Source organism: Pleuronectes platessa, chromosome 11 (assembly GCF_947347685.1).
Source record: "Pleuronectes platessa chromosome 11, fPlePla1.1, whole genome shotgun sequence".
Classification (NCBI taxonomy): Eukaryota; Metazoa; Chordata; class Actinopteri; order Pleuronectiformes; family Pleuronectidae; genus Pleuronectes; species Pleuronectes platessa.
This window is the reverse complement of record NC_070636.1, coordinates 6,488,662-6,515,652: the sequence shown is the minus strand read 5'-3', so window position 1 is coordinate 6,515,652 and position 26,991 is coordinate 6,488,662. Positions and strand designations below refer to the sequence as shown.

The 26,991-nt window shown below is 40.1% G+C and overlaps 7 gene segments (V, D, J or C); 1 reads left to right on the top strand and 6 right to left on the bottom strand.

The window, feature by feature from the left end:
• Window positions 1-1,078: 1,078 nt before the first annotated feature.
• LOC128451242 (Ig kappa chain V region K-25-like) lies at window positions 1,079-1,867 on the bottom strand. The segment is given in 2 exon segments: window positions 1,079-1,533; window positions 1,627-1,867. Coding segments are annotated over 2 exon segments (387 nt in total).
• Window positions 1,868-7,910: 6,043 nt separating this feature from the next.
• Window positions 7,911-8,807, bottom strand: LOC128451243 (Ig kappa chain V region 4135-like). The segment is given in 2 exon segments: window positions 7,911-8,454; window positions 8,548-8,807. Coding segments are annotated over 2 exon segments (387 nt in total).
• A 688-nt stretch (window positions 8,808-9,495) lies between these two features.
• LOC128451273 (Ig kappa chain V region 3547-like) lies at window positions 9,496-10,333 on the bottom strand. The segment is given in 2 exon segments: window positions 9,496-10,090; window positions 10,195-10,333. Coding segments are annotated over 2 exon segments (360 nt in total).
• A 3,194-nt stretch (window positions 10,334-13,527) lies between these two features.
• LOC128451263 (Ig kappa chain V region K16-167-like) lies at window positions 13,528-20,560 on the bottom strand. The segment is given in 3 exon segments: window positions 13,528-13,731; window positions 19,942-20,196; window positions 20,290-20,560. Coding segments are annotated over 3 exon segments (375 nt in total).
• LOC128451246 (immunoglobulin kappa variable 3-15-like) lies at window positions 15,692-17,275 on the bottom strand. The segment is given in 2 exon segments: window positions 15,692-16,583; window positions 16,677-17,275. Coding segments are annotated over 2 exon segments (384 nt in total).
• Window positions 20,561-20,756: 196 nt separating the features above from the next.
• On the bottom strand, window positions 20,757-22,272 carry LOC128451255 (immunoglobulin lambda variable 3-25-like). The segment is given in 2 exon segments: window positions 20,757-21,832; window positions 21,926-22,272. Coding segments are annotated over 2 exon segments (375 nt in total).
• Window positions 22,273-22,412: 140 nt separating this feature from the next.
• On the top strand, window positions 22,413-23,972 carry LOC128451037 (immunoglobulin lambda constant 1-like). The segment is given in 3 exon segments: window positions 22,413-22,422; window positions 22,551-22,655; window positions 23,437-23,972. Coding segments are annotated over 3 exon segments (438 nt in total).
• Window positions 23,973-26,991: the final 3,019 nt, after the last annotated feature.

Genomic DNA, 26,991 nt, shown 5'->3' with positions numbered 1-26,991 from the left:
GTATTTTTCCTCTGCTGCTGTAAGTTTCCTTGGCCGACCACTGCATCTTTGATCCTCGACGTTGCCCGTTTATTTGTGCTTCTTCAAAAGAGCTTGAACAGCACATCTGGAAACCCCAGTCTGCTTTGAATTATTTGTCTGGGAGAGACCTTGCTGATGCAGTATAACTTCCTTGTGTCTTGTTGCTGTGCTCAGTCCTGCCATGGTGTATGACCTGTGGCATCAAACTGTCTTTCACATCCTCACATTGGTAGCAGAGTTTGGCTGTTCCTCACCCAGTTTGAAGCCTCCTACACAGCTGTTTCTGTTTCAGTTAATGACTGTTTCAACCTACATATGAAATTGATGATCATTAGCCGCTGTTTGGTATAATTGGTTGATCATACACCTGACTATAATCCTACAAAATCCCTGACTTTGTGCAAGTGTACCTGTAAGACTTGATGCTGGTTTAAAGGCAAAGGGTACTAACACTAAATATTAATTTGATTTAGATTTTTCTTTTGTTCGCTCACTTTGCATTTCGTTAATTGATGAATGAAACTGTTCACACTTCCATTTTTGAAAGCATTCTTAGTTTACAGCTTTTTTCTCTCACCTGCCTAAAACTTTTGCAGAGTACTGTATATATTATAATTATATATTAATAATTTATTTTGAAAAAGTATATTTAAAGAGGATGACAGTCTATGTAAAATATGCAGATTCTATTAACAATCCAAACTAATATTTGTGCAGTCTATATGTTTTTAAAAACCGTGAGTTCAAAGATAAAGTCAACAAATAAAATATATATAAAGATGTATACAGCCTGTGGAATGCACCTTGCTCTATATAGGATTCTTGAGTATACTACAAATACATCATGAAGTTATTTATTGCAAATACTGCACTTTTTTTAACATAGAAATATTCTACTGAGACTCCTGTGGAAAATAAGTGAATAAGCAAAGCTTGAGATGAAATTATATTTAAATATTACAAACTGATCATTGACTTGTAGGAATAAAGTGATGTAGTTAGTAAAACAATCTTTTGAAGAACTTCATCTTAACCCTGAAAGTGTGTGATTGTGTCTGTTGTGCTTGGTGAGGTCACTGTCAGTCTCTGTGTTCACTGGTCTGTGTCCCACTCTCTTCCTGCTGTAACAGCTCATGTCTCTGCATCTGACTGAGGGAGGTTTTTGTACGACTGTAAATCACTGTGTGAACACAGGTGCTCCGCTTAAATAATGGTAGCTCTGACAGTAGTAAACTGCTGCATCTTCACTCTGAACTCCACTGATGGTTAAGGTGAAGCTAGAACCAGAGCCACTGCCACTGAATCGAGAGGGAATTCCTGAATGAAGACTTGATGCTCTGTATATAAGAAGCTTGGGAGCCTGTCCAGGTTTCTGCTGGTACCAGGACAAATAATCAACACCATCACTATTCCTATAAACACTGGGGTTGGTTTTACAGGTCAGTGTGACAGTGGATCCTGGAGTAAATGTCACGACTGGAGGCTGAGTCACAGTCACCTGGCCGCTGCATCCTGCACACAAACACAAATCATACATTAATCAGCGGAGGTGAAGAGAGAGAACAGGCAGCGCATCACGTCTGAAATGTTGCTGAGTGACTGAACCTGTGAAGCTGCAGCAGGCCAGCGTCCAGATGAGGAGGGTGATGAGAGTCATGGTGGTTGTGGTGGACTGACGGGTCTGAGTCCTGCAGAGTTGGAGTCACAGGACTATAAAGCTTCTCAGTTCAGTGGAGGATCAGCTGACGATGCAAAGCCTCCTCTCTATGGAAATGATTCCTCTGCTCTGAGCGGACTGAAGGTGACGTGGGACACAAACTCAGGAGCGCTGCTGTTTGGATTTACACTAAATATGAAGAAGCAGAATTGAGGGTCGTCAGCATCTGGATTCAAATTGTGTCACTTTCATTGATGCAAATATGTGTATTTCATTCCCCTTGAATTACAGATTGAGTAGATGTACAAAAAACTATTTTAAAAACTCTTTTGAAGCATCCTGTTTATTTAACAGCCTTCAAATTATGTCAAACTTCTTTGACATAAACTTCGAAATTTAAATTCATGACAAAGTTTTATAACTTGTTGTCTCTTAATGTTCAGAAGTAACCAAAATGTTAACAAATATTTTATCATCAAAATTATAAAAGTGCAGACCTGTGCATCCATGTTAATGATAATGAAGTAATAAAGTTTATGATCAACGCCTCCCCCCCCCACCACCACCTCAGGCTCATCTTACGTTCAGACTCTGTGTGACTTTAACTCTGAGGAGCAGCGATGCATAAAATTCATGCAAAATACATTTGAGTGCACCTGTCTTTATGAAACTGAGAGGGAGAGGTGACGCTGAGTGAGAACATGTGGACATCACATGAAGGAACTTTCACTTCTGTGTCTGACTTTGAAAAGTTCTGGTCTGCACACATGGGAGAAGTTTGTCTTCGAGGCTTTTTACCAGAAAACCTTTGAATGTGATTGTTGTTAATGGACTATTTCCTCCCAAACCAAGAAATGTATCAAAATCTAACCAAGTGATTTTGTTTCCTCAACTAAATCCAACTGTGACTGAACACTGAAGCCAGGAAGCTGCTCTGGGAGTAACTCTCTCCAATAGGAATATCCCTTCATGTCTCTAAGTAGATGCACACTGCCCTCTGCTGGCAGTTCACCATCATCGATAACTCCATCATGGTGTGAGGCGTATTTTGTTTTATATTACATTTCATTTAGCTGATGCTTTTATCCAAAGTGACTTACAATAAGTGCATTTAACCATGAGGGTACAAACCCAGAACTACAAGAATCAAGAAAGTAGAATTTCTTCAAGAAAACCAAACTACAAAGTGCTATAACTAAGGGCCATTTAAGTTCCACTAATGTGTTATTTTAAACTTTTTTTCAAGGTATAGACTGAAGAGGTGTGGTTTTAGTTTGCGGTGGAGGATGTGTAGACTTTCTGTCCTGATGTCGATGGGGAGCTCATTCCACCATTTAGGAGCCAGGACAGCAAACAGTCGTGATGTTGTTGAGTGTTTAGCAGTGAGGGAGCAACAAGCCGATTGGCAGATGCAGAGCGGAGTGAACGGGCTGGGGTGTAACGTTTGACCATGTCCTGGATGGAGACTGTATGAGCTGGATGGCACTAGCAGGTAGACCTGCCAGGAGGGAGTTACAATAGTCTAGATGTGAGATGACCAGAGCCTGGACCAGAACCTGCGCCACCTTCTGAGTGAGAAGGGGACGTGTTCTCCTGATGTTGTGCAGCATGAATCTACAGGAACGTGTTGTTGCAGTAATGTTGGCCGTAAGGGAGAGTTGCCTGTCGAGTGTCACACCCAGGTTCATATCAGTCTGGGTGGGGGCTAACACGGAGATGTCTGTCAGGTTTCAGTCCTTGTTCAACCTTTTCATCACCATGTACATCAGTCATTTCATGCAGCTCTGATATTAGGGAAAGAAGTAAGTAAGTACGCGTCATCTGACCTCAGTGACCCCAGGCCTCTGTTTTAATCAGGTATTCTCAACGTCTGAGAAAATAGTCTGAGTCTCAATCAGAATAAACGTGACAGTGAAGTTTTTCGAGAATTAGGCTCATTCGAATACTTTGTTAAAAAAATAAACTGTAATGTTTCAATTCCATTAAAACTGAGCAAACTCTATCTGCTAATAAAGATAAAACCATGTGACTAAAAAGAGCTGCAAAATGCATCATGAGGCCTAAAGAGACCTTAGTTAGATAGACTGTCCATAAGGTATAGACAGTCTGATTACTATATGATGATTTATAAGGTATATTTAGATTTAAATACAGACTATTGACTGTCTCAATAATTTATTTATTTTAGAATATTTACATACAATAATAATATATTCATAGTTTATTTTGAAACAGTCTATTTAAAGAGGATGACAGTCCATGTAAAATATGTAGAATCTATAGACAATCAATTCAAATATATATGCAGTCTATATGTCTTTAAAAACTGGTAATACAAAGATAGAGTCAACAAACGACATATATAAAGATGTGTACAGCCTATGGAATGCACCTTGCTCTATGTAGGATTCTTGTGTATACTACAAAATACCTCATGAATTTATTTACTGCAAAAACTGCACTTGAGAAAATCTATTTTGTACAAATTTAGGAATATTCTACTGAGACTCATGTGGAAAATAAGAGAATAAGCAAAGCTTGAGGTGAAATGATATTTAAATATTACAAACTGGTCATTGATTTGTAGGAATAAAGTGATGTAGTGAGTAAAATAAACTTTTGAAGAGCTTCATCTTAGGTCTGAAAGTATGTGATTGTGTCTGTTGTGCTTGGTGAGGTTACTGTCAGTCTCTGTGTTCAATGGTCTGTGTCCCACTCTCTTCCTGCTGTAACAGCTCATGTCTCTGCGTCTGACTGAGGGAGGTTTTTGTACGACTGTAAATCACTGTGTCAACACAGGTGCTCCGTTTACTTCATGGAGGCTCTGACAGTAGTAAACTGCTGCATCTTCACTATGAACTCCACTGATGGTTAAGGTGAAGCTAGAACCAGAGCCACTGCCACTGAATCGAGAGGGAGTTCCTGTATCTAGAGTTGATGCCTCGTATATAAGAAGCTTGGGAGCCTGTCCAGGTTTCTGCTGGTACCAGGACAGACAATCACCAGAACCACAACTGGGAACACTGGGGTTGGTGTTACAGGTCAGTGTGACAGTGGATTCTGGAGTAAATGTCACGACTGGAGGCTGAATCACAGTCACCTGGCCGCTGCATCCTGCACACAAACACAAATCATACATTAATCAGCGGAGGTGAAGAGAGAGAACAGGCAGCGCATCACGTCTGAAATGTTGCTGAGTGACTGAACCTGTGAAGCTGCAGCAGGCCAGCGTCCAGATGAGGAGGGTGATGAGAGTCATGGTGGTTGTGGTCGACTGACGGGTCTGAGTCCTGCAGAGTTGGAGTCACAGGACTATAAAGCTTCTCAGTTCAGTGGAGGATCAGCTGACGATGCAAAGCCTCCTCTCTATGGAAATGATTCCTCTGCTCTGAGCGGACTGAAGGTGACGTGGGACACAAACTCAGGAGCGTTGCTGTTTGGATTTACACTAAATATGAAGAAGCAGAATTGAGGGTCGTCAGCATCTGGATTCAAATTGTGTAGCTTTCATTGATGCAAATATGTGTATTTCATTCCACTTGAATTACAGAGTGAGTAGACGAACAATAGAATTTTTAAAACATTTTATTTTAATCCTTTTGAAGCATCCTGTTTGTTTTACAGCTTTCAAATGATATCAAACTATTTTTTTCGAAATATTAATTCATAACAAAGTTAAATCAACTTTTTGTCTCTCAATGTTCAAAAGTAACAAAAATTTTAATTTTTTTAATTTTAATATTTGATTTTTAATTATTAAATCTCGATGAAATTTCAAGCCACATTAGCTCAATATAAATAATCAGTGTAAATTGTGTAGTTTAACCAGAAACAAGTGACTCTTCAGTGGACAGACTGTTGTTCACGGTGCAGGAGGTTTTTGTACGAGCACCTAATGAGTCTGTATCACTGTGGTGGACTTTCGGTAGATTTTTACTTTGTGCATTCATAACTTTTATGAAATATGAACACGAATTTGATCAAGTTCAGAGATTGACTGGCTGATATTTTGTTGAATTTTTATCAATCTAAGTTAATCTCATATCCTGAGAAAAAGAAATTCAGATCAATATTTATTGCTTGTAATCGATTTATGTAGATTAATACATTCATAGAAACGTACAAAAAACAAATGTTTCATCTATTTTCATGTACAATGATGATTTTTATTCACATGTTTAAATCGTTTTAAAATAGAATTTGCTCAGGCTTCAAACTAAATCATAAACTGTTTAAAAATGTTTAGTTTGAATTGATCAAACATATTTTGGCACAAAAATCAAACAGGATTTGATCAGTCGATGCAGCTCAGCTTTGTGTTCACGCTTCATGTGGTGAAAAGGAAGTGAAAGAAACAGACGACAAAGGTTTGAACTGTTTTCACACCAGTGTTTCAGCTCTGTGAGTTTAAACAGAAGAAAATCATCTCAGGGACGAGTTCTTCACTGTCACACGTTGAGAAACAGACGTGAAGACGTCCTCAATAATCATCAATAATCATTATCAGTGAACCTTCTCAGCCACATTGACACTTGAACCCTGCGGCTGATGGTCTGACACTGAGTGAATGATGTTCAACAGTAGAAGTTCTTCTGTTTCATTTTATAACGTACCAGAAATCACCTGTACGTCATTTTCCTTCATCCTCATCCCTTTGTCTTTTCTCCCCTCTCTCTCCTCCAGTGGGTGTGGTGCGGCCCACCCTGACCCTCCTCCCCCCCTCCAGTGAAGAGCTGCAGCAGGGCACTGTCACTCTGGTGTGTGTGGCCAGCGGGGGCTTCCCCTCAGCCTGGAGCCTGGGCTGGAAGGTGGGGGGCACCATCAGGTCCTCAGGGGTGTCTCACAGCCCGGGGGTCCTGGGGGGGGGCGGCCACTACAGCTGGAGCAGCACCATGAGCCTCCCTGCAGACCAGTGGAGGAAGGCGGGCTCAGTGAGCTGTGAGGCCAGTCTGGATGGACAGAGCCCTGTCACTCAAACCCTGGACCCTGACCTCTGCTCGGAGTAGAGAGACGACCGGATGGAGTCATTGTGCTCTACTGTGGGTCCGTTTGATTTACATGTGTTCTACTGCAGCTCTGCATGTCTTCATGTCTTTGCTTCAACTCATTATGACAGTCCAATGCTGTATTGTGCTACTTTTGAAACAAGAATAAATATTTCATGTTCTCATGTCATTTGTTTTTCACATTTCAATTTTTACTTTACTGAAATAAAATGTATCATCACCAACATCTGCCTCTGTTTGATTTTTCTGAGGCAAAAGATATTAATGTAAATCTGTGTTGTACTTCTTCTTAGACAGTAATTTCTCTTGTGTGGATCTGCATGAAAATCAAGTTTCTGACTTCTGAGTTGAACATTGAACAAAATGATGAAAATCACAAAAGTATCACGTTAGTAGTTTGTAGGACTTTCCTCATAATTCATATTATTGTCAATAAGTGACAGAAGTAAAAGCTTATAATGAAACCTCAGAAATTAAAGGGAAATTACACATTTAGCATAAGAGTTAATTAGATATTCTGTTCAATCCATGTTCTGATGAGTGAATGCTTAATGGTAATACACTTTTGAATGTGTGATTATAATAATCATCAATTCACTATTTGATGAAGTGTAACAGAATGTAAATGACAATCAAAGTCGATAAATAAATATCTGGCAGCATTTAGTCACAAAATGAAATTGATAAATAACCAAAATTTTCTGATTATTCTGGTTTTAAACTTGCAGGATGTGCTGGTTGTATGAGCTCAATGTGTTTTATAATACATTGTATATATTCTCTGTGTTTATTGTAGTTTTCTGTTAGAACTCATTCTGTAGAGCAACTAGTTGAGGCAGGTTTTTTACGATACAGCTCCGTTTACAACACGTGCAACTCGGCCGGTCAACGCAGCGTTCACTGCTCCGCCAGAGAATCACCATGAAAACTCATTTGTGGGACTCCAGGGGTGTTTCAAGGGACTTTAGGGGCCTCAGGCAAAAGGGACCTGGGGAGCCTACATTGACCTAGACACCCCCCTACAAAGAAACACATTAACCACATTATTACAATATTCAAACAAATATGATACAGTAAAAATTAAAAAAGTGGAGACCTGTGCTTCCACACAAATGATAGTGAAGTATAAAGTTTAAGTTCAACCCCAACCCCCCCCCCCTCCACCCCCACCCCCCACCCCCTCCTCATCTTCGACACACATTTAGAAATTATAGTCTACAGATAAAATGTAAATTTGACAAAGTTTGTTTCATGGGGCTTTGTTAGGAGATTTCAAAACATTTTAAACTGTGAGTTTGTTTCAGTTGTGTTTAGCGTCATTGTCGCTCTGCTTGAAGACTTGTGTTGTGTTCACTGGACCAGTTATTCTCTGTGCAGCTGCAGCAGACCAGTTTCACTTCAGTCAAACTGAGGGAGGTTTTTGTACGGCTCTAAATCACTGTGTGGACACATCTGCTCCGTTTACTTTATGGACACTCTGACAGTAATAAACTGCTGCATCTTCACTCTGAACTCCACTGATGGTCAAAGAGAAGTCAGAGCTGCTTCCACTGCCACTAAACCGAGCTGGTGTTCCTGATTGAATCCTGTTAGCCCAGTATATTAGGAGCTGTGGAGCCTGTCCAGGTTTCTGCTGGTACCAGGACAGCCAATCATCACCAGCACCATCCCTATGAACACTGGGGTTGGTGTTACAGGTCAGTGTGACAGTGGATCCTGGAGTAAATGTCACGACTGGAGGCTGAGTCACAGTCACCTGGCCGCTGCATCCTGCACACAAACACAAATCATACATTAATCAGCGGAGGTGAAGAGAGAGAACAGGCAGCGCATCACGTCTGAAATGTTGCTGAGTGACTGAACCTGTGAAGCTGCAGCAGGCCAGCGTCCAGATGAGGAGGGTGATGAGAGTCATGGTGGTTGTGGTGGACTGACGGGTCTGAGTCCTGCAGAGTTGGAGTCACAGGACTATAAAGCTTCTCAGTTCAGTGGAGGATCAGCTGACGATGCAAAGCCTCCTCTCTATGGAAATGATTCCTCTGCTCTGAGCGGACTGAAGGTGACGTGGGACACAAACTCAGGAGCGTTGCTGTTTGGATTTACACTAAATATGAAGAAGCAGAATTGAGGGTCGTCAGCATTTGGATTCAAATTGTGTCACTTTCATTGATGCAAATATGTGTATTTCATTCCCCTTGAATTACAGAGTGAGTAGATGTACAATAGAATTTTCAAAACATTTTGTTTAAATTCTTTTGAAGCATCCTGTTTGTTTTACAGCTTTCAAATGATGTCAAACTATTTTTTTCGAAATATTAATTCATGACAAAGTTAAATCAACTTTCATCTCTCAATCTTCTGAAGTAACAAAAATGTTCACAAATATTTATTTTTAAATTATTAAATCTTGACCTGTGCTCGGAGTAGAGAGACGACAGCACTTCCTGTCTGACATGATGCTGATTCTTTGATGAGCTGCACATCTCCTCTCTGCAGCTTTCTGCTGGGTTTTAGTGTCCATGTTGCTTTTCAGTATTGATCATCTGCAAATTCTGCTTTATCTTCGATATTTTTGTAATTAAACTGACTTTTATTAGTTTCATTCTAATTGTGAACAAAACTACTTATTCATCAAATTATCATAATCATCAATTAATAAAACTGTGTGTCACAATAAATTAGTGTGTTTGTTTTGCTTTCAACATTTTACACTTTGCAAAACCTCCAGTCTTGATCATTGCAGTGTCAGACAGTGCAGGAGATGGTTTCAGTTGTGTCTCTTCTCTGCACGTCAGTAGAGGATACTACATATGAAGCATTAAAGCATTTATTTCAAAATCTATAATAATAACCTGGAGCTTTTTGTTTGGACTGATGTACGGTGCCAGGTTCGGTCAGTAGCTTCAGAGCGGGAAGTGAATGAGGAGAATACAAAACGAGAAGTGTGTGTGGGGTTTGTTTCAGTTGTGTTTAGCTTCATTGTCGCTCTGCTTGAAGACTTGTGTTGTGTTCACTGGACCAGTTATTCTCTGTGCAGCTGCAGCAGACCAGTTTCACTTCTGTCAAACTGAGGGAGGTTTTTGTACGGCTCTAAATCACTGTGTGAACACATTACCACCATGATCACCGAAACAGTAATAATCTCCAACATCTTCAGCCTGAACACCTCTGATGGTTAAGGTGTAGCTAGAACCAGATCTACTGCCACTGAATCGAGAGGGAGTTCCTGAATATAGAGTTGATGCTCTGTATATAAGAAGCTTGGGAGCCTGTCCAGGTTTCTGAAGGTACCAACTGAGGTCAGCACCAATATCTGAACTCCCTGTTGCTCCGATGTTCACAGTCCCTCCAAGACTAACAGACTTGACTGAGTCAGTCTGAGTCAGAAATTTGTTGGCAGCAGACTCTGAAATAAGAAATGAATGAAAGAGCATCAGAGGAAATAGTTTCAACAGCCTGTGGAGGAAAATAAAGAAAACACATTTCCAACACGTTCAAAATCTCTCTCACCCTGACTCAGAAAAACCAGCATGACACTCAGAGTTACTGTCAACATCATCCTGATGCAGTTTCCTGTGTGAGTGCGTGAAAACGGTTCAGACTCTGTGGGACTTTAACTCTGAAGAGCAGTGATGCATAAAATTCATGCAAAATACATTTGAGTGCACCTGTCTTTATGAAACTGAGAGGAAGAGGTGAGGCTGAGTGAGAACATGTGGACATCACATGAAGGAACTTTCACTTCTGTGTCTGACTTTGAAAAGTTCTGGTCTGCACACATGGGAGAAGTTTGTCTTCAAGGCTTTTTACCAGAAAACCTTTGAATGTGATTGTTGTTAATGGACTATTTCATCCCAAACCAAGAAATGTATCAAAATCTGACCACGTGATGTTGTTTCCTCAACTAAATCCAACTGTGACTGAACACTGAAGCCAGGAAGCTGCTCTGGGAGTAACTCTCTCCCTCAGGAATATCCTTCATGTCTCTAAGTAGATGCACACTGCCCTCTGCTGGCAGTTCACCATCATCAATAACTCCATCATGATTTTGTTTTACATTATATTTCATTTAGCTGACGCTTTTATCCAAAGCGACTTACTATGAGTGCATTCAACCATGAGGGTACAAACCGAGAACAACAAGCAACAATAAAGTAGAATTTCTTTCAAGAAAGCCAAACTACAAAGAGCTATAATTGTAATTTACTGGGATGTGTTGGATTCAAACGCTCGACTCAGAGACAGAGATGATAACAAATCACTTTTCCTGGAAGATTGTGGTACAAGGAGTCGCAGTCCAATAACTACACAATTCCAAATAGTGTCGGGAAGTTGCAGAAGACGAAGGAGATCCAGTCCAGGTTCGGTACACAGGTAAGGCATTCCAATACCAAGCATACAATTCTGATGAGTGTCAGGCAGAACCTGGACTGGGTTTAGTGAAGCTCCAGTCCAGGTTCAGTACACGGGTAGACAAGAGTAGAGCAGGCAGAGGTACAGACAGGGAAGAGGCAAAAGCGGAGTCGATTACACGGACCGGGGTCAGAATCACTGGAAGCTTATTAATCATGGAAAACGCTGGAACTCTTGAGACACGGGGGAAACAAAGACGAACTGGCAAAGCGACACAGGAACACACAGACTAAATACACTAGGGGATGAGGGACAGGTGCAAACAATCGGGGAGGAGCAGATGATCAACCAGGTGGAGCACACACAAGGGAGGGAGTGAGGAGTCTGAAACGAGAGGAGAGGTGAGTAAACAATAACAACAAAGAACAGAAGAATAAACGATAAATATCAGGCCAACTTAACCTTAATAATCAGGACTGGACGAAACAATAATGAAGCGCCATTTAAGTTCTACTAATGTGTTGGTTTAACATTTATTCATTTATTACATTTATTTATACACAGGTACTAATGTTTTGAAACGGACGCGGGCAGCCACTGGTAACCAGTGAAGGAAGCGGAGGAGCGGAGTAGTGTGAGTGAATTTAGGTTAAAGACCAGTGGAGCTGCTGCATTCTGGATGAGCTGCAGGTTGGATGGCACTAGCAGGTAGACCTGCCAGGAGGGAGTTGCAATAGTCTAGAGGTGAGATGACCAGAGCCTGGACCTGAACCTGCACCGCCTTCTGAGTGAGAAGGGGACGTGTTCTCCAGATGTTGTGCAGCATGAATCTACAGGAACGTGTTGTTGCAGTAATGTTGGCTGTGAGGGAGAGTTGACTGTCGAGTGTCACACCCAGGTTCATAGCAGTCTGGGTGGGGGCTAACACGGAGATGTCTGTCAGGTTTCTGTCCTTGTTCCACCTTTTCATCACCATGTACATCAGTCATTTCATGCAGCTCTGATATTAGGGAAAGAAGTAAGTAAGTACGCTTCATCTGACCTCAGTGACCCCAGGCCTCTGTTTTATTTAAGTATTCTCACCCTCTGAGAAAATACTCTGAGTATCAATCAGAATAAATGTGACAGTGAAGTTTACGAGTATCAGGCTCATTGGAATACTTTGTGAAAAAAAAAAAGTTTAACATCTCAATTCCATTAAAACTGAGCAAACTGCATCTGCTGATAAAGATAAAACCATGTGAATAAAAAGAGCTGCAAAATGCATCATGAGGCCGAAAGAGACAGGTAGCAGTCCGATTGCTGTATAATGATATATAAGGTCTATATAGATTTAAATAACGTATATTGACTCTCTATATATAGATATATGCACTTTAGAGAAAGATATATACAGTTGAATTGCTATATAATGATCAATAAGGTTTATATAAAATAAATACAAACTATTGACTGTCTAAATATATATTTATTATATAATATATATATATATATATATATAAAATAATATATTAAGAATGTATTCATAAACAGTCTATATAAAGAAGAGGACAGTCTATGTAAAATCTGTAGAATCTATAGACAATCTCCTTGTCTTCATGTCTTTTCTTCAACTCATTATGACAGTCCAATGCTGTAGGACTTTCCTCAAAATTCTTACTTTTATTAATTAGTGACAGAAGTAAAAGTTAAAAATGAAACCTGACAAATTAAAGGGAAATTACACATTTAGCATAAGAGGTAATTCGATATTCTGTTCCCTCCATGTTCTGATGTGTGAGTGCTTCATGGTAATACACTTTTGAATGTGTGATTATAATAATCATCATATCACAATTTGATGAACTGTAACAGAAACTAAATGCGGTTAAAGTAGATAAAAAAATATCTGGCAACAATTTGTCATCAAATGAAATTGATAAATAACCACAATTGTTTCAGATTATTCTGGTTTTAAACTTGCGGGATGTGCTGGTTGTATGATCTCAATGTGTTTTATAATACATCGTATATATTCTCTGTGTTTATTGTAGTTTTCTGTTAGAACTCATTCTGTAGAGCAACTAGTTGAGGCAGGTTTTTTACGATACAGCTCCGTTTACAACACGTGCAACTCGGCCGGTCAACGCAGCGTTCACTGCTCCACCAGAGAATCACCATGAAAACTCATTTGTGGGACTCCAGGGGCGTTTCAAGGGAGTTTAGGGGCCTCAGGCAAAAGGGACCTGGGGAGCCTACATTGACCCAAACACCCCCCTACAAAGAAACACATGAACCACATCATTACAATCTTCAAACAAATATTATATCATCAAAATGAAAAGTGCAGACCTGTGCATCCACGTAAATGATAGTGAAGGGAAAAACGTTAAGTCCAACCCCCCCCCTCAGGCTCATCTGACACACATTTAGACGTTCTAGTCTTCAACTCAATATCTAAAATGATAAAGTTTGTTTCATGGGGCTTTGTTTGGAGATTTCTGAACATTTAAATCTGCGAGTTTGTTTCAGTTGTGTTCTGCTTGAAGACTTGTGTTGTGTTCACTGGACCAGTTATTCTCTGTGCAGCTGCAGCAGACCAGTTTCACTTCAGTCAAACTGAGGGAGGTTTTTGTACGGCTCTAAATCACTGTGTGGACACACTGCTACGATAACCGAGACAGTAATAATCTCCAGCATCTTCAGCCTGAACACCTCTGATGGTTAAGGTGTAGCTAGAACCAGAGCCACTGCCACTGAATCGAGAGGTAATTCCTGTAACTAGAGTTGATGTATAGTATATAAGAAGCTTCGGAGCCTGTCCAGGTTTCTGCTGGTACCAGGACAGACAAGCACCAGAACCACAACTTGTAACACTGGGGTTGGTGTTACAGGTCAGTGTGACAGTGGATTCTGGAGTAAATGTCACGACTGGAGGCTGAGTCACAGTCACCTGCCCGCTGCATCCTGCACACAAACACAAATCATACATTAATCAGCGGAGGTGAAGAGAGAGAACAGGCAGCGCATCACGTCTGAAATGTTGCTGAGTGACTGAACCTGTGAAGCTGCAGCAGGCCAGCGTCCAGATGAGGAGGGTGATGAGAGTCATGGTGGTTGTGGTCGACTGACGGGTCTGAGTCCTGCAGAGTTGGAGTCACAGGACTATAAAGCTTCTCAGTTCAGTGGAGGATCAGCTGACGATGCAAAGCCTCCTCTCTATGGAAATGATTCCTCTGCTCTGAGCGGACTGAAGGTGACGTGGGACACAAACTCAGGAGCGTTGCTGTTTGGATTTACACTAAATATGAAGAAGCAGAATTGAGGGTCATCATCATCTGGATTCAAATTGTGTCACTTTCATTGATGCAAATATGTATATTTCATTCCCCTTGAATTACAGAGTGAGTAGATGTACAAAACAAAATTCATAAACTTTTTGTTTTAATTCTTTTTAAGCATCCTGTTTGTTTTACAGCTTTTAAATGATGACAATCTTCTTTTCAAAATATTAATTCATCTCAAAGTTAAATCAACTTGTTGTCTGTCAATGTTCACAAATGTTAACAAATATTTTTTCATAAAAATTATACAAATGATAATGAAGTAATTAAGTTTATGTTCAACGCCCCCCCACCACCACCTCAGGCTCATCTTATGTTCAGACTCTGTGTGACTTTAACTCTGAGGAGCAGCGATGCATAAAATTCATTTAAAATACATCTGAGTGCACCTGTCTTTATGAAACTGAGAGGAAGAGGTGACGCTGAGTGAGAACATGTGGACATCACATGAAGGAACGTTCACTTCTGTGTCTGACTTTGAAAAGTTCTGGTCTGCACACATGGGAGAAGTTTGTCTTCAAGGCTTTTTACCAGAAAACATTTGAATGTGATTGTTGTTAATGGACTATTTCATCCCAAACCAAGAAACGTGCCAAAATCTAGCCAAGTGATTTTGTTTCCTCAACTAAATCCAACAGTGACTGAACACTGAAGCCAGGAAGCTGCTCTGGGAGTAACTCTCTCCCTCAGGAATATCCCTTCATCTCTAAGTAGATGCACACTGCCCTCTGCTGGCAGTTCACCATCATCAGTAACTCCAACATGGTGTGAGGCTGATTTTGTTTTCTGTCATTTTTCAACCTTTTCATCACCATGTACATCAGTCATTTCATGCAGCTCTGATATTTGGGAAAGAAGTAAGTAAGTACGCGTCATCTGACCTCAGTGACCCCAGGCCTCTGTTTTATTTAAGTATTCTCACCCTCTGAGAAAATACTCTGAGTATCAATCAGACTAAATGTGACAGTGAAGTTTACGAGTATCAGGCTCATTCGAATACTCTGTGGAAAAAATAAAGTTTAACATGTCAATTCCATTAAAACTGAGCAAACTGAATCTGCTAATAAAGATAAAACCATGTGAATAAAAAGAGCTGCAAAATGCATCATGAGGCCTAAAGAGACCTTAGTTAGATAGACTGTCTATATATTAGATATAGACAGTTTGATTACTACATAATTATATAAAAGGTCTCTATATATATATAAATACAGTTTACTGAGTATCTATATATAGTTATATGCAGTTTAAATAAAGATATATCCTGTCAATTGCTATAAGATGATATATAAGGTTTGTATAGATTTAATTACAGTCTATTGACTGTCTCAATAATATATTTATTAAACATTTTAATTATATAATCATCTTTTCATTATATATTCATGAAGAGACTTTAAAAATATGTAGAACCTTTAGACAATCAATAAAAATATATGTGCAGTCTATATGTCTTTAAAAAACATTAATGCAAAGACAGATTCCACAAACAATCTATATAAAGATGTCTACAGCCTATGGAATTCACCTTGCTCTATATAGGATTCTTGATTATACTAAAAATACACCATGAATTTATTTACTGCAAATACTTTACTTGAGAAAATCTATTTTGTACAAACTTAGTAAAATTTTACAGAGCTGACTGTGGAAAATAAGAGAATAAGCAAAGCTTGAGGTTAAAAGATATTTAAAAATTAAAAGCTGATCATTGATTTGTAGGAATAAAGTGATGTAGTGAGTAAAACAGTGAAAGTGTGTGATTGTGTCTGTTGTGCTTGGTGAGGTTACTGTCAGTCTCTGTGTTCACTGGTCTGTGTCCCACTCTCTTCCTGCTGTAACAGCTCATGTCTCTGCATCTGACTGAGGGAGGTTTTTGTACGACTGTAAATCACTGTGTGAACACATCTGCTCCGTCTACTTCATGATAGCTCTGACAGTAGTAAACTGCTGCATCTTCACTCTGAACTCCACTGATGGTTAAGGTGAAGCTAGAACCAGAGCCACTGCCACTGAATCGAGAGGGAGTTCCTGTTTCTAGAGTTGATGCTATGTATATAAGAAGCTTGGGAGCCTGTCCAGGTTTCTGCTGGTACCAGGACAAATAATCATAATCACCATCGTTATAAGCACTGGGGTTGGTTTTACAGGTCAGAGTGACAGTGGATCCTGGAGTAAATGTCACGACTGGAGGCTGAGTCACAGCCACCTGGCCGCTGCATCCTGCACACAAACACAAATCATACATTAATCAGCGGAGGTGAAGAGAGAGAACAGGCAGCGCATCACGTCTGAAATGTTGCTGAGTGACTGAACCTGTGAAGCTGCAGCAGGCCAGCGTCCAGATGAGGAGGGTGATGAGAGTCATGGTGGTTGTGGTCGACTGACGGGTCTGAGTCCTGCAGAGTTGGAGTCACAGGACTATAAAGCTTCTCAGTTCAGTGGAGGATCAGCTGACGATGCAAAGCCTCCTCTCTATGGAAATGATTCCTCTGCTCTGAGCGGACTGAAGGTGACGTGGGACACAAACTCAGGAGCGTTGCTGTTTGGATTTACACTAAATATGAAGAAGCAGAATTGAGGGTCGTCAGCATCTGGATTTAAATTGTGTCACTTTCATTGATGCAAAAATGTTTGTTTCATTCCCATTGAAACATCCTGTTTGTTTTTTAGCCTGTCAGCTTTTAAATGATGTCAATTTATTTTTCGAATTATTAATTCATAACAAAGGTATATCAACTATTTGTCTTTAAATGCTAAGAAGTTAAAAATTTATTTTTAATTTTTAATTTTTAATTTCTAAATCTTGATGAAATTTCAAGCCACATTAGCTCAATATAAATATTTAGTGTAAATTGTGTAGTTTAACCAGAAACAAGTGACTCTTCAGTGGACAGACTGTTGTTCACGGTGCAGGAGGTTTTTGTACGAGCACCTAATGAGTCTGTATCACTGTGGTTGACTTTCGGTGGAGGAACCAAACTCAACATTGACTGTAAGTACCAGAGATTTTTACTTTGTGCATTTATAACTTTTATCAAATAATGAACAAGAATTTGATCAAGTTCAGAGATTGACTGGCTGATAATTTTGTTGAGTTTTTATCAATCTGAGGTAATCTCATATTCTGAGAGAAAGAAATGTAGATCAAAATGTATTGGTTGTAATGAATTATGTAGATTAATACATTTATAGAAACATACTAAAACAAATGTTTCATCTATTTTCATGTACAATGAAGATTTTTTATTCACATGTTTAAAACATTTTAAAATAGAATTTGCTCAAGCTTCAAACTAAATCATAAACTGTTTAAAAATGTTTAGTTTGAATTGATCAAACATAATTTGGCACAAAAATCAGATGTTGAACACAAACAGGATTTTATCAGTAGATGCAGCTCAGCTTTGTGTTCACGCTTCATGTGGTGAAAAGGAAGTGAAAGAAACAGACGACAAAGGTCTGAACTGTTTTCACACCAGTGTTTCAGCTCTGTGAGTTTAAACAGAAGAAAATCATCTCAGGGACGAGTTCTTCACTGTCACACGTTGAGAAACAGACGTGAAGACGTCCTCAATAATCATCAATAATCATTATCAGTGAACCTTCTCAGCCACATTGACACTTGAACCCTGCGGCTGATGGTCTGACACTGAGTGAATGATGTTCAACAGTAGAAGTTCTTCTGTTTCATTTTATAACAAACAAGAAATCCCCTGTACGTCATTTTCCTTCATCCTCATCCCTTTGTCTTTTCTCCCCTCTCTCTCCTCCAGTGGGTGTGGTGCGGCCCACCCTGACCCTCCTCCCCCCCTCCAGTGAAGAGCTGAAGCAGGGCACTGCCACTATGGTGTGTATGGCCAGCGGGGGCTTCCCCTCAGCCTGGAGCCTGGGCTGGAAGGTGGGGGGCAGCAGCAGCTCCTCAGGGGTGTCTCACAGCCCGGGGGTCCTGGGGGGGGGCGGCCACTACAGCTGGAGCAGCACCTTGAGCCTCCCTGCAGACCAGTGGAGGAAGGCGGGCTCAGTGAGCTGTGAGGCCAGTCTGGACGGACAGAGCCCTGTCACTCAAACCCTGGACCCTGACCTCTGCTCAGAGTAGAGAGACGACCGGATGGAGTCATTGTGCTCTACTGTGGGTCTGTTTGATTTACATGTGTTCTACTGCAGCTCTGCATGTCTTCATGTCTTTTCTTCAACTCATTATGACAGTCCAATGCTGTATTGTGCTACTTTTGAAACAAGAATAAATATTCCAACTTCTCATGTAATTTGTTCTTCAAATTTCTATTTTTACTTTACTAAATAAAATATATCATCACCAACATCTGCTTCTGTTTAATTTTTTCTGCGGTAAAAGATATTAATGTAAATCTGTGTTTTACTTCTACTTAGACAGTAATTTCTCTTGTGTGGATCTGCATGAAAACCATGTTTCTGACTTCTGAGTTGAACATTGAAAAAAAATGAAAATCACAAAAGTATCACATTAGCAGTCTGTTGGCCTTTCCTCATAATTCACATTATTGTGAATAAGTGACCGAAGTAAACGTTTATGATGAAACCTCAGAAATTAAAGGGAAATTACACATTTAGCATCAGAGTTAATTAGATATTCTGTTCCATCCATGTTCTGATGTGTGAGTGCTTAATGTCAATTCAATTTTGAATTTGTGATTATAATAATCATCATATCACTATTTGATGAAGTGTAACATAATCTAAATGACAATTTAAAGGGGATAAATAAATATCTGGCAACATTTAGTCATCAAATGAAATTAATAAATATTCACAATTGTTTCTGATTATTCTGGTTTTAAACTTGCAGGATGTGATCGTTGTATGAGCTCAATGTGTTTTATAATACATTGTATATATTCTCTGTGTTTATTGTAGTTTTCTGTTAGAACTCATTCTGTAGAGCAACTAGTTGAGGCAGGTTTTTTACGATACAGCTTCGTTTACAACACGTGCAACTCGGCCGGTCAATGCAGCGTTCACTGCTCCGCCAGAGAATCACCATGAAAACTCATTTGTGGGACTCCAGGGGCGTTTCAAGGGACTTTAGGGGCCTCAGGCAAAAGGGACCTGGGGAGCCTACATTGACCCAAACACCCCCCTACAAAGAAACACATGAGCCACATCAATACAATCTTCAAAAAAATATTTTATAATCAAAATTAAAAAAGTGCAGATCTGTGCATCCACGTAAATGATAGTGAAGTATAAAATTTAAGTTCAACCTCCCCCCCACCCCCTCCTCGTCTTACACATATTTAGATGATCTAGTCCTCAACTCAAAATCTAAAATGACAAAGTTGGTTTCATGGGGCTTAGTTTGGAGAATACTGAACTTTTAAAACGATGAGTTTGTTTCAGTTGTGTTTAGCTTCATTGTCGCTCTGCTTCAAGACTTGTGTTGTGTTCACTGGACCAGTTATTCTCTGTGCAGCTGCAGCAGACCAGTTTCACTTCAGGCAAACTAAGGGAGGTTTTTGTACGGCTCTAAATCACTGTGTTGACACTCCACTGCTGTGTAAACCTAAACAGTATTAATCTCCAACATCTTCAGCCTGAACACCGCTGATGGTTAAGGTGAAGCTAGAACCAGAGCCACTGCCACTGAATCGAGAGGGAGTTCCTGAATATAGAGTTGATGCTGAGTATATAAGAAGCTTGGGAACCTGTCCAGGTTTTTGCTGGTACCAGGACATATAATCATCACCAGCACTATTCCTCCAAACACTGGGGTTAGTGTTACAGGTCAGTGTTACAGTGGATTCTGGAGTAAATGTCACGACTGGAGGCTGAGTCACAGTCATCTGGCCGCTGCATCCTGCACACAAACACAAATCATACATTAATCAGCGGAGGTGAAGAGAGAGAACAGGCAGCGCATCACGTCTGAAATGTTGCTGAGTGACTGAACCTGTGAAGCTGCAGCAGGCCAGCGTCCAGATGAGGAGGGTGATGAGAGTCATGGTGGTTGTGGTCGACTGACGGGTCTGAGTCCTGCAGAGTTGGAGTCACAGGACTATAAAGCTTCTCAGTTCAGTGGAGGATCAGCTGACGATGCAAAGCCTCCTCTCTATGGAAATGATTCCTCTGCTCTGAGCGGACTGAAGGTGACGTGGGACACAAACTCAGGAGCGTTGCTGTTTGGATTTACACTAAATATGAAGAAGCAGAATTGAGGGTCGTCAGCATCTGGATTAAATTGTGTCACTTTCATTGATGCAAATATGTGTATTTCATTACTGTTGAGTTTCAGACTGAATAGATGTACAGTAGAATTTTCAAAACATTTTGTTTTAATTCTTTTGAAGCATCCTGTTTGTTTTACGGCTTTCAAATGATGTCAAACTTTTTTTTTCGAAATATTAATTCATGACAAAGTTAAATCAACTTTCATCTCTCAATGTTCTGAAGTAACAAAAATGTTCACAAATATTTATTTTTAAATTATTAAATCTTGACCTCTGCTCGGAGTAGAGAGACGACAGCACTTCCTGTCTGACATGATGCTGATTCTTTGATGAGCTGCACATCTCCTCTCTGCAGCTTTCTGCTGGGTTTTAGTGTCCATGTTGATTTTCAGTATTGATCATCTGCATATTCTACTTCATCTCTTATAGTGTTTTTAATTAAACTGACTTTTATTAGTTTCATTCTATTTTTGAACAAACCTACTCATTCATCAAAATATCATAATCATCAATTAATAAAACTGTGTGTCACAATAAATTAGTGTGTCTTGTTTTGCTTTCAACATTTTACACATTACGAAAAACCTCCAGTCTTGATCATTGCAGTGTCAGACAGTGCAGGAGATGGTTTCAGTTGTGTCTCTTCTCTGCACGTCAGTAGAGGATACTACATATGAAGCATTAAAGAATTTATTTCAAAATCTATAACAATAACCTGGAGCTTTTTGTTTGGACTGATGTACGGTGCCAGGTTCGGTCAGTAGCTTCAGAGCAGGAAATGAATGAGGAGAATACAAAACGAGAAGTGTGTGTGGGGTTTGTTTCAGTTGTGTTTCCATTCCTGTGCTTGTGTTGTGTTCACTGGACCAGTTATTCTCTGTGCAGCTGCAGCAGACCAGTTTCACTTCAGTTAAACTGAGGGAGGTTTTTGTACGGCTCTAAATCACTGTGTGAACCGTGCGATATCAGGAGTACCGAGACAGTAATAATCTCCAACATCTTCGGCCTGAACACCTCTGATGGTTAAGGTGTAGCTAGAACCAGAGCCACTGCCACTGAATCGAGAGGGAGTTCCTGAATATAGAGTTGATGCTGAGTATATAAGAAGCTTGGGAGCCTGTCCAGGTTTCTGCTGGTACCAGGACAATAAATCACCCGAACTATACGCATAAGCTCTGGGGTTGGTGTTACAGGTCAGCGTGACAGTGGATCCTGGAGTAAATGTCACGACTGGAGGCTGAGTCACAGTCATCTGGCCGCTGCATCCTGCACACAAACACAAATCATACATTAATCAGCGGAGGTGAAGAGAGAGAACAGGCAGCGCATCATGTCTGAAATGTTGCTGAGTGACTGAACCTGTGAAGCTGCAGCAGGCCAGCGTCCAGATGAGGAGGGTGATGAGAGTCATGGTGGTTGTGGTCGACTGACGGGTCTGAGTCCTGCAGAGTTGGAGTCACAGGACTATAAAGCTTCTCAGTTCAGTGGAGGATCAGCTGACGATGCAAAGCCTCCTCTCTATGGAAATGATTCCTCTGCTCTGAGCGGACTGAAGGTGACGTGGGACACAAACTCAGGAGCGTTGCTGTTTGGATTTACACTAAATATGAAGAAGCAGAATTGAGGGTCGTCAGCATCTGGATTTAAATTGTGTCACTTTCATTGATGCAAATATGTGTATTTCATTCCCATTGAATTACAGAGTGAGTAGACGTGCAATATAATTTTCAAAACATTTTGTTTTAATTCTTTAGAAGCATCCTGTTTGTTTTACAGCTTTCAAATGATGTCAAAATATTTTTTTAATATTAATTCATGACAAAGTTAAATGAACTTTTGTGTCTAAATGCTAAGAAGTAACAAAAATGTTAACAAATATTTTATTTTTAATTATTGAATCTCGATGAAATTTCAAGCCACATTAGCTCAATATAAATATTTAGTGTAAATTGTGTAGTTTAACCAGAAACAAGTGACTCTTCAGTGGACAGACTGTTGTTCACGGTGCAGGAGGTTTTTGTACGAGCACCTAATGAGTCTGTATCACTGTGGTTGACTTTCGGTGGAGGAACCAAACTCAACATTAACTGTAAGTACCAGAGATTTTTACTTTGTGCATTTATAACTTTAATCAAATAATGAACAAGAATTTGATCAAGTTCAGAGATTGACTGGCTGATAATCTTGTTGAATTTTTATCAATCTGATGTGATCTCATATTCTGAGAGAAAGAAATGTAGATCAATATGTATTGGTTGTAATTCATTTATGTTGATTAATACATTTATAGAAACATACTAATAGAAATGTTTCATCTATTTTCCTGTACAATGATGATTTTTGTTCACATGTTTACAACGTTTTAAAATAGAATTTTCTGAAGCTTCGAACTAAATCAGATACAATTTAAAAATGTTTAGTTTGAATTGATCAAACATATTTTGGCACAAAAATCTGATGTTGAACACAAACAGGATTTTATCAGTAGATGCAGCTCAGCTTTGTGTTCACGCTTCATGTGGTGAAAAGGAAGTGAAAGAAACAGGCGACAAAGGTTTCAACTGTTTTCACACCAGTGTTTCAGCTCTGTGAGTTTAAACAGAAGAAAATCATCTCAGGGACGAGTTCTTCACTGTCACACGTTGAGAAACAGACGTGAAGACGTCCTCAATAATCATCAATAATCATTATCAGTGAACCTTCTCAGCCACATTGACACTTGAACCCTGCGGCTGATGGTCTGACACTGAGTGAATGATGTTCAACAGTAGAAGTTCTTCTGTTTCATTTTATAACAGACAAGAAATCACCTGTAGGTCATTTTCCTTCATCCTCATCCCTTTGTCTTTTCTCCCCTCTCTCTCCTCCAGTGGGTGTGGTGCGGCCCACCCTTACCCTCCTCCCCCCCTCCAGTGAAGAGCTGAAGCAAGGCACTGCCACTCTGGTGTGTATGGCCAGCGGGGGCTTCCCCTCAGCCTGGAGCCTGGGCTGGAAGGTGGGGGGCAGCAGCAGGTCCTCAGGGGTGTCTCACAGCCCGGGGGTCCTGGGGGGGGCCGGCCACTACAGCTGGAGCAGCACCATGAGCCTCCCTGCAGACCAGTGGAGGAAGGCGGGCTCAGTGAGCTGTGAGGCCAGTCTGGATGGACAGAGCCCTGTCACTCAAACCCTGGACCCTGACCTCTGCTCAGAGTAGAGAGACGACCGGATGGAGTCATTGTGCTCTACTGTGGGTCCGTTTGATTTACATGTGTTCTACTGCAGCTCTGCATGTCTTCATGTCTTTTCTTCCACTCATTATGACAGTCCAATGCTGTATTGTGCTACGTTTGAAATAAGAATAAATATTTCATATTCTCATGTCATTTGTTTTTCACATTTCTACTAAAATAAAGTATATCATCACCAACATCTGCTTCTTTTTTATTTTTTCTGCGGTAAAAGATATTAATATAAATCTGTGTTTTACTTCTACTTAGACAGTAATTTCTCTTGTGTGGATCTGCATGAAAACCATGTTTCTGACTTCTGAGTTGAACATTGAACAAAATGATGAAAATCACAAAAGTATCACGCTAGTAGTTTGTAGGACTTTCCTCATAATTCATATTACTGTCAATAAGTGACAGAAGTAAAAGTTTATGATGAAACCTCAGAAATTAAAGGGGAATTACACATTTAGCGTCAGAGATAATTAGATATTCTGTTCCATCCAAGTTCTGATGTGTGAGTGCTTAATGGTAATGAACTTTTGAAAGTGTGATTATCATAATCATCATATCACAATTTGATGAAGTGTAACAGAATCAAAATGACAATTAAAGTTGATGCGTAAATATCTGGCAACATTTAGTCATCAAATGAAATTGATAAATAACCACAATTGTCTGATTATTCTGGTTTTAAACTTGCAGGATGTGCTGGTTGTATGAGCTCAATGTGTTTTATAATACATCCTATATATTTCCTGTGTTTGTTGTAGTTTTCTGTTAGAACTCATTCTGTAGAGCAACTAGTTGAGGCAGGTTTTTTACGATACAGCTCCGTTTACAACACGTGCAACTCGGCCGGTCAACGCAGCGTTCACTGCTCCACCAGAGAATCACCATGAAAACTCATTTGTGGGACTCCAGGGGCGTTTCAAGGGACTTTAGTGGCCTCAGGCAAAAGGGACCTGGGGAGCCTACATTGACCCAAACACCCCCCTAAAAAGAAACACATGAACCACATCACTACAATCTTCAAACAAATATTATATAGTCAAAATTAAACATGTGCAGACCTGTGCATCCACGTATATGATAGTGAAGTAATAAAGTTCATGTTCAGCCCCTCCAAGACTAACAGACTTGACTGAGTCAGTCTGAGTCAGCAATTTGTTGGCAGCAGACTCTGAAATAAAAAATTTATGAAAGAGCATCAGAGGAAACAGCCTGTTGAGGAAAATAAAGAAAACACATTTCTACAACGTTCAAAATATCTCACCCTGACTCAGAAAAGCCAGCATGACACTCAGAGTTACTGTCAACATCATCCTGATGCAGTTTCCTGTGTGAGTGCGTGAAAACGGTTCAGACTCTGTGTGACTTTAACTCTGAGGAGCAGCGATGCATCAAATTCATGCAAAATACATTTGAGTGCACCTGTCTTTATGAAACTGAGAGGAAGAGGTGACGCTGAGTGAGAACATGTGGACATCACATGAAGGAACTTTCACTTCTGTGTCTGACTTTGAAAAGTTCTGGTCTGCACACATGGGAGAAGTTTGTCTTTGAGGCTTTTTACCAGAAAACCTTTGAATGTGATTGTTGTTAATGGACTATTTCATCCCAAACCAAGAAATGTATCAACATCTAACCACGTGATTTTGTTTCCTCAACTAAATCCAACTGTGACTGAACACTGAAGCCAGGAAGCTGCTCTGGGAGAAACTCTCTCCCTCAGGAATATCCTTCATGTCTCTAAATAGATGCACACTACCCTCTGCTGGCAGTTCACCATCACCAATAACTCCGTCATGGTGTGAGGCTGATTTTGTTTAATTTTTTATTTCATTTAGCTGATTACTTACAATAATTGCATTCAACCATGAGGGTACAAACCCAGAACTACAAGGATCAAGAAAGTAGAATTTCTTCAAGAAGGCCAAACTACAAAGTGCTATAATTAAGTGCTATTTAAGTGCTACTAATGTGTTGGTTTAAAATGTTATTCAAGGTATGTCAGTAGATTTGTGTTTTTAGTTTGCGGTGGAGGATGTGTAGACTTTCTGTCCTGATGTCAATGGGGAGCTCATTCCACCATTTAGGAGCCAGGACAGCAAACAGTCGTGATGTTGTTGAGTGTTTAGCAGTGAGGGAGCAACAAGCCGATTGGCAGATGCAGAGCGGAGTGAACGGGATGGGGTGTAACGTTTGACCATGTCCTGGATGGAGACTGGACCTGATCCGTTAACAGCAAGGTACACAAGTACTAATGTTTTGAAACGGACGCGGGCAGCCACTGGTAACCAGTGAAGGGAGCGGAGGAGGGGAGTAGTGTGAGTGAATTTAGGTTAAAGACCAGTGGAGCTGCTGCATTCTGGATGAGCTGCAGAGGTTGGATGGCACTAGCAGGTAGACCTGCCAGGAGGGAGTTGCAATAGTCTAGAGGTCAGATGACCAGAGCCTGGACCAGAACCTGCGCCGCCTTCTGAGTGAGAAGGGGGCTTGTTCTCCTGATGTTGTGCAGCATGAATCTACAGGAACGTGTTGTTGCAGTAATGTTGGCCGTGAGGGAGAGTTGACTGTCGAGTGTCACACCCAGGTTCATAGCAGTCTGGGTGGAGGCTAACACTGAGTTGTCTGTCAAGTTTCAGTCCTTGTTCAACCTTTTCATCACCCTGTACATCAGTCATTTCATGCAGCTCTGATATTAGGGAAAGAAGTAAGTAAGTACGCTTCATCTGACCTCAGTGACCCCAAGCCTCTGTTTTATATAAGTATTCTCACCCTCTGAGAAAATACTCTGAGTATCAATCAGACTAAATGTGACAGTGAAGTTCACGAGTTTCAGGCTCCTTCGAATACTTTGTGAAAAAAAATAATTTAACCTGTCAATTTCATTAAAACTGATCAAACTGCATCTGCTAATAAAGATAAAACCATGTGAATAAAAATAGCTGCAAATGCATCATGAGGCCTAAAGAGACCTTAGTTAGACTGTCTATATGAAGGTATATACAGTCTGATTACTATATAATGATATATAAGGTCTATATATATTTAAATACAGACTTTTGATTATCTAAATAATTTATTTATTATATAATATACAGTACTGTTCAAAAGTTTTAGGCAGGTGAGAAAAAATGCTGTAAACTAAAAATGCTTTAAAAAATGGAAGTGTTAAAAGTTTATTTTAATCAATTTACACAATGCAGTGAATGA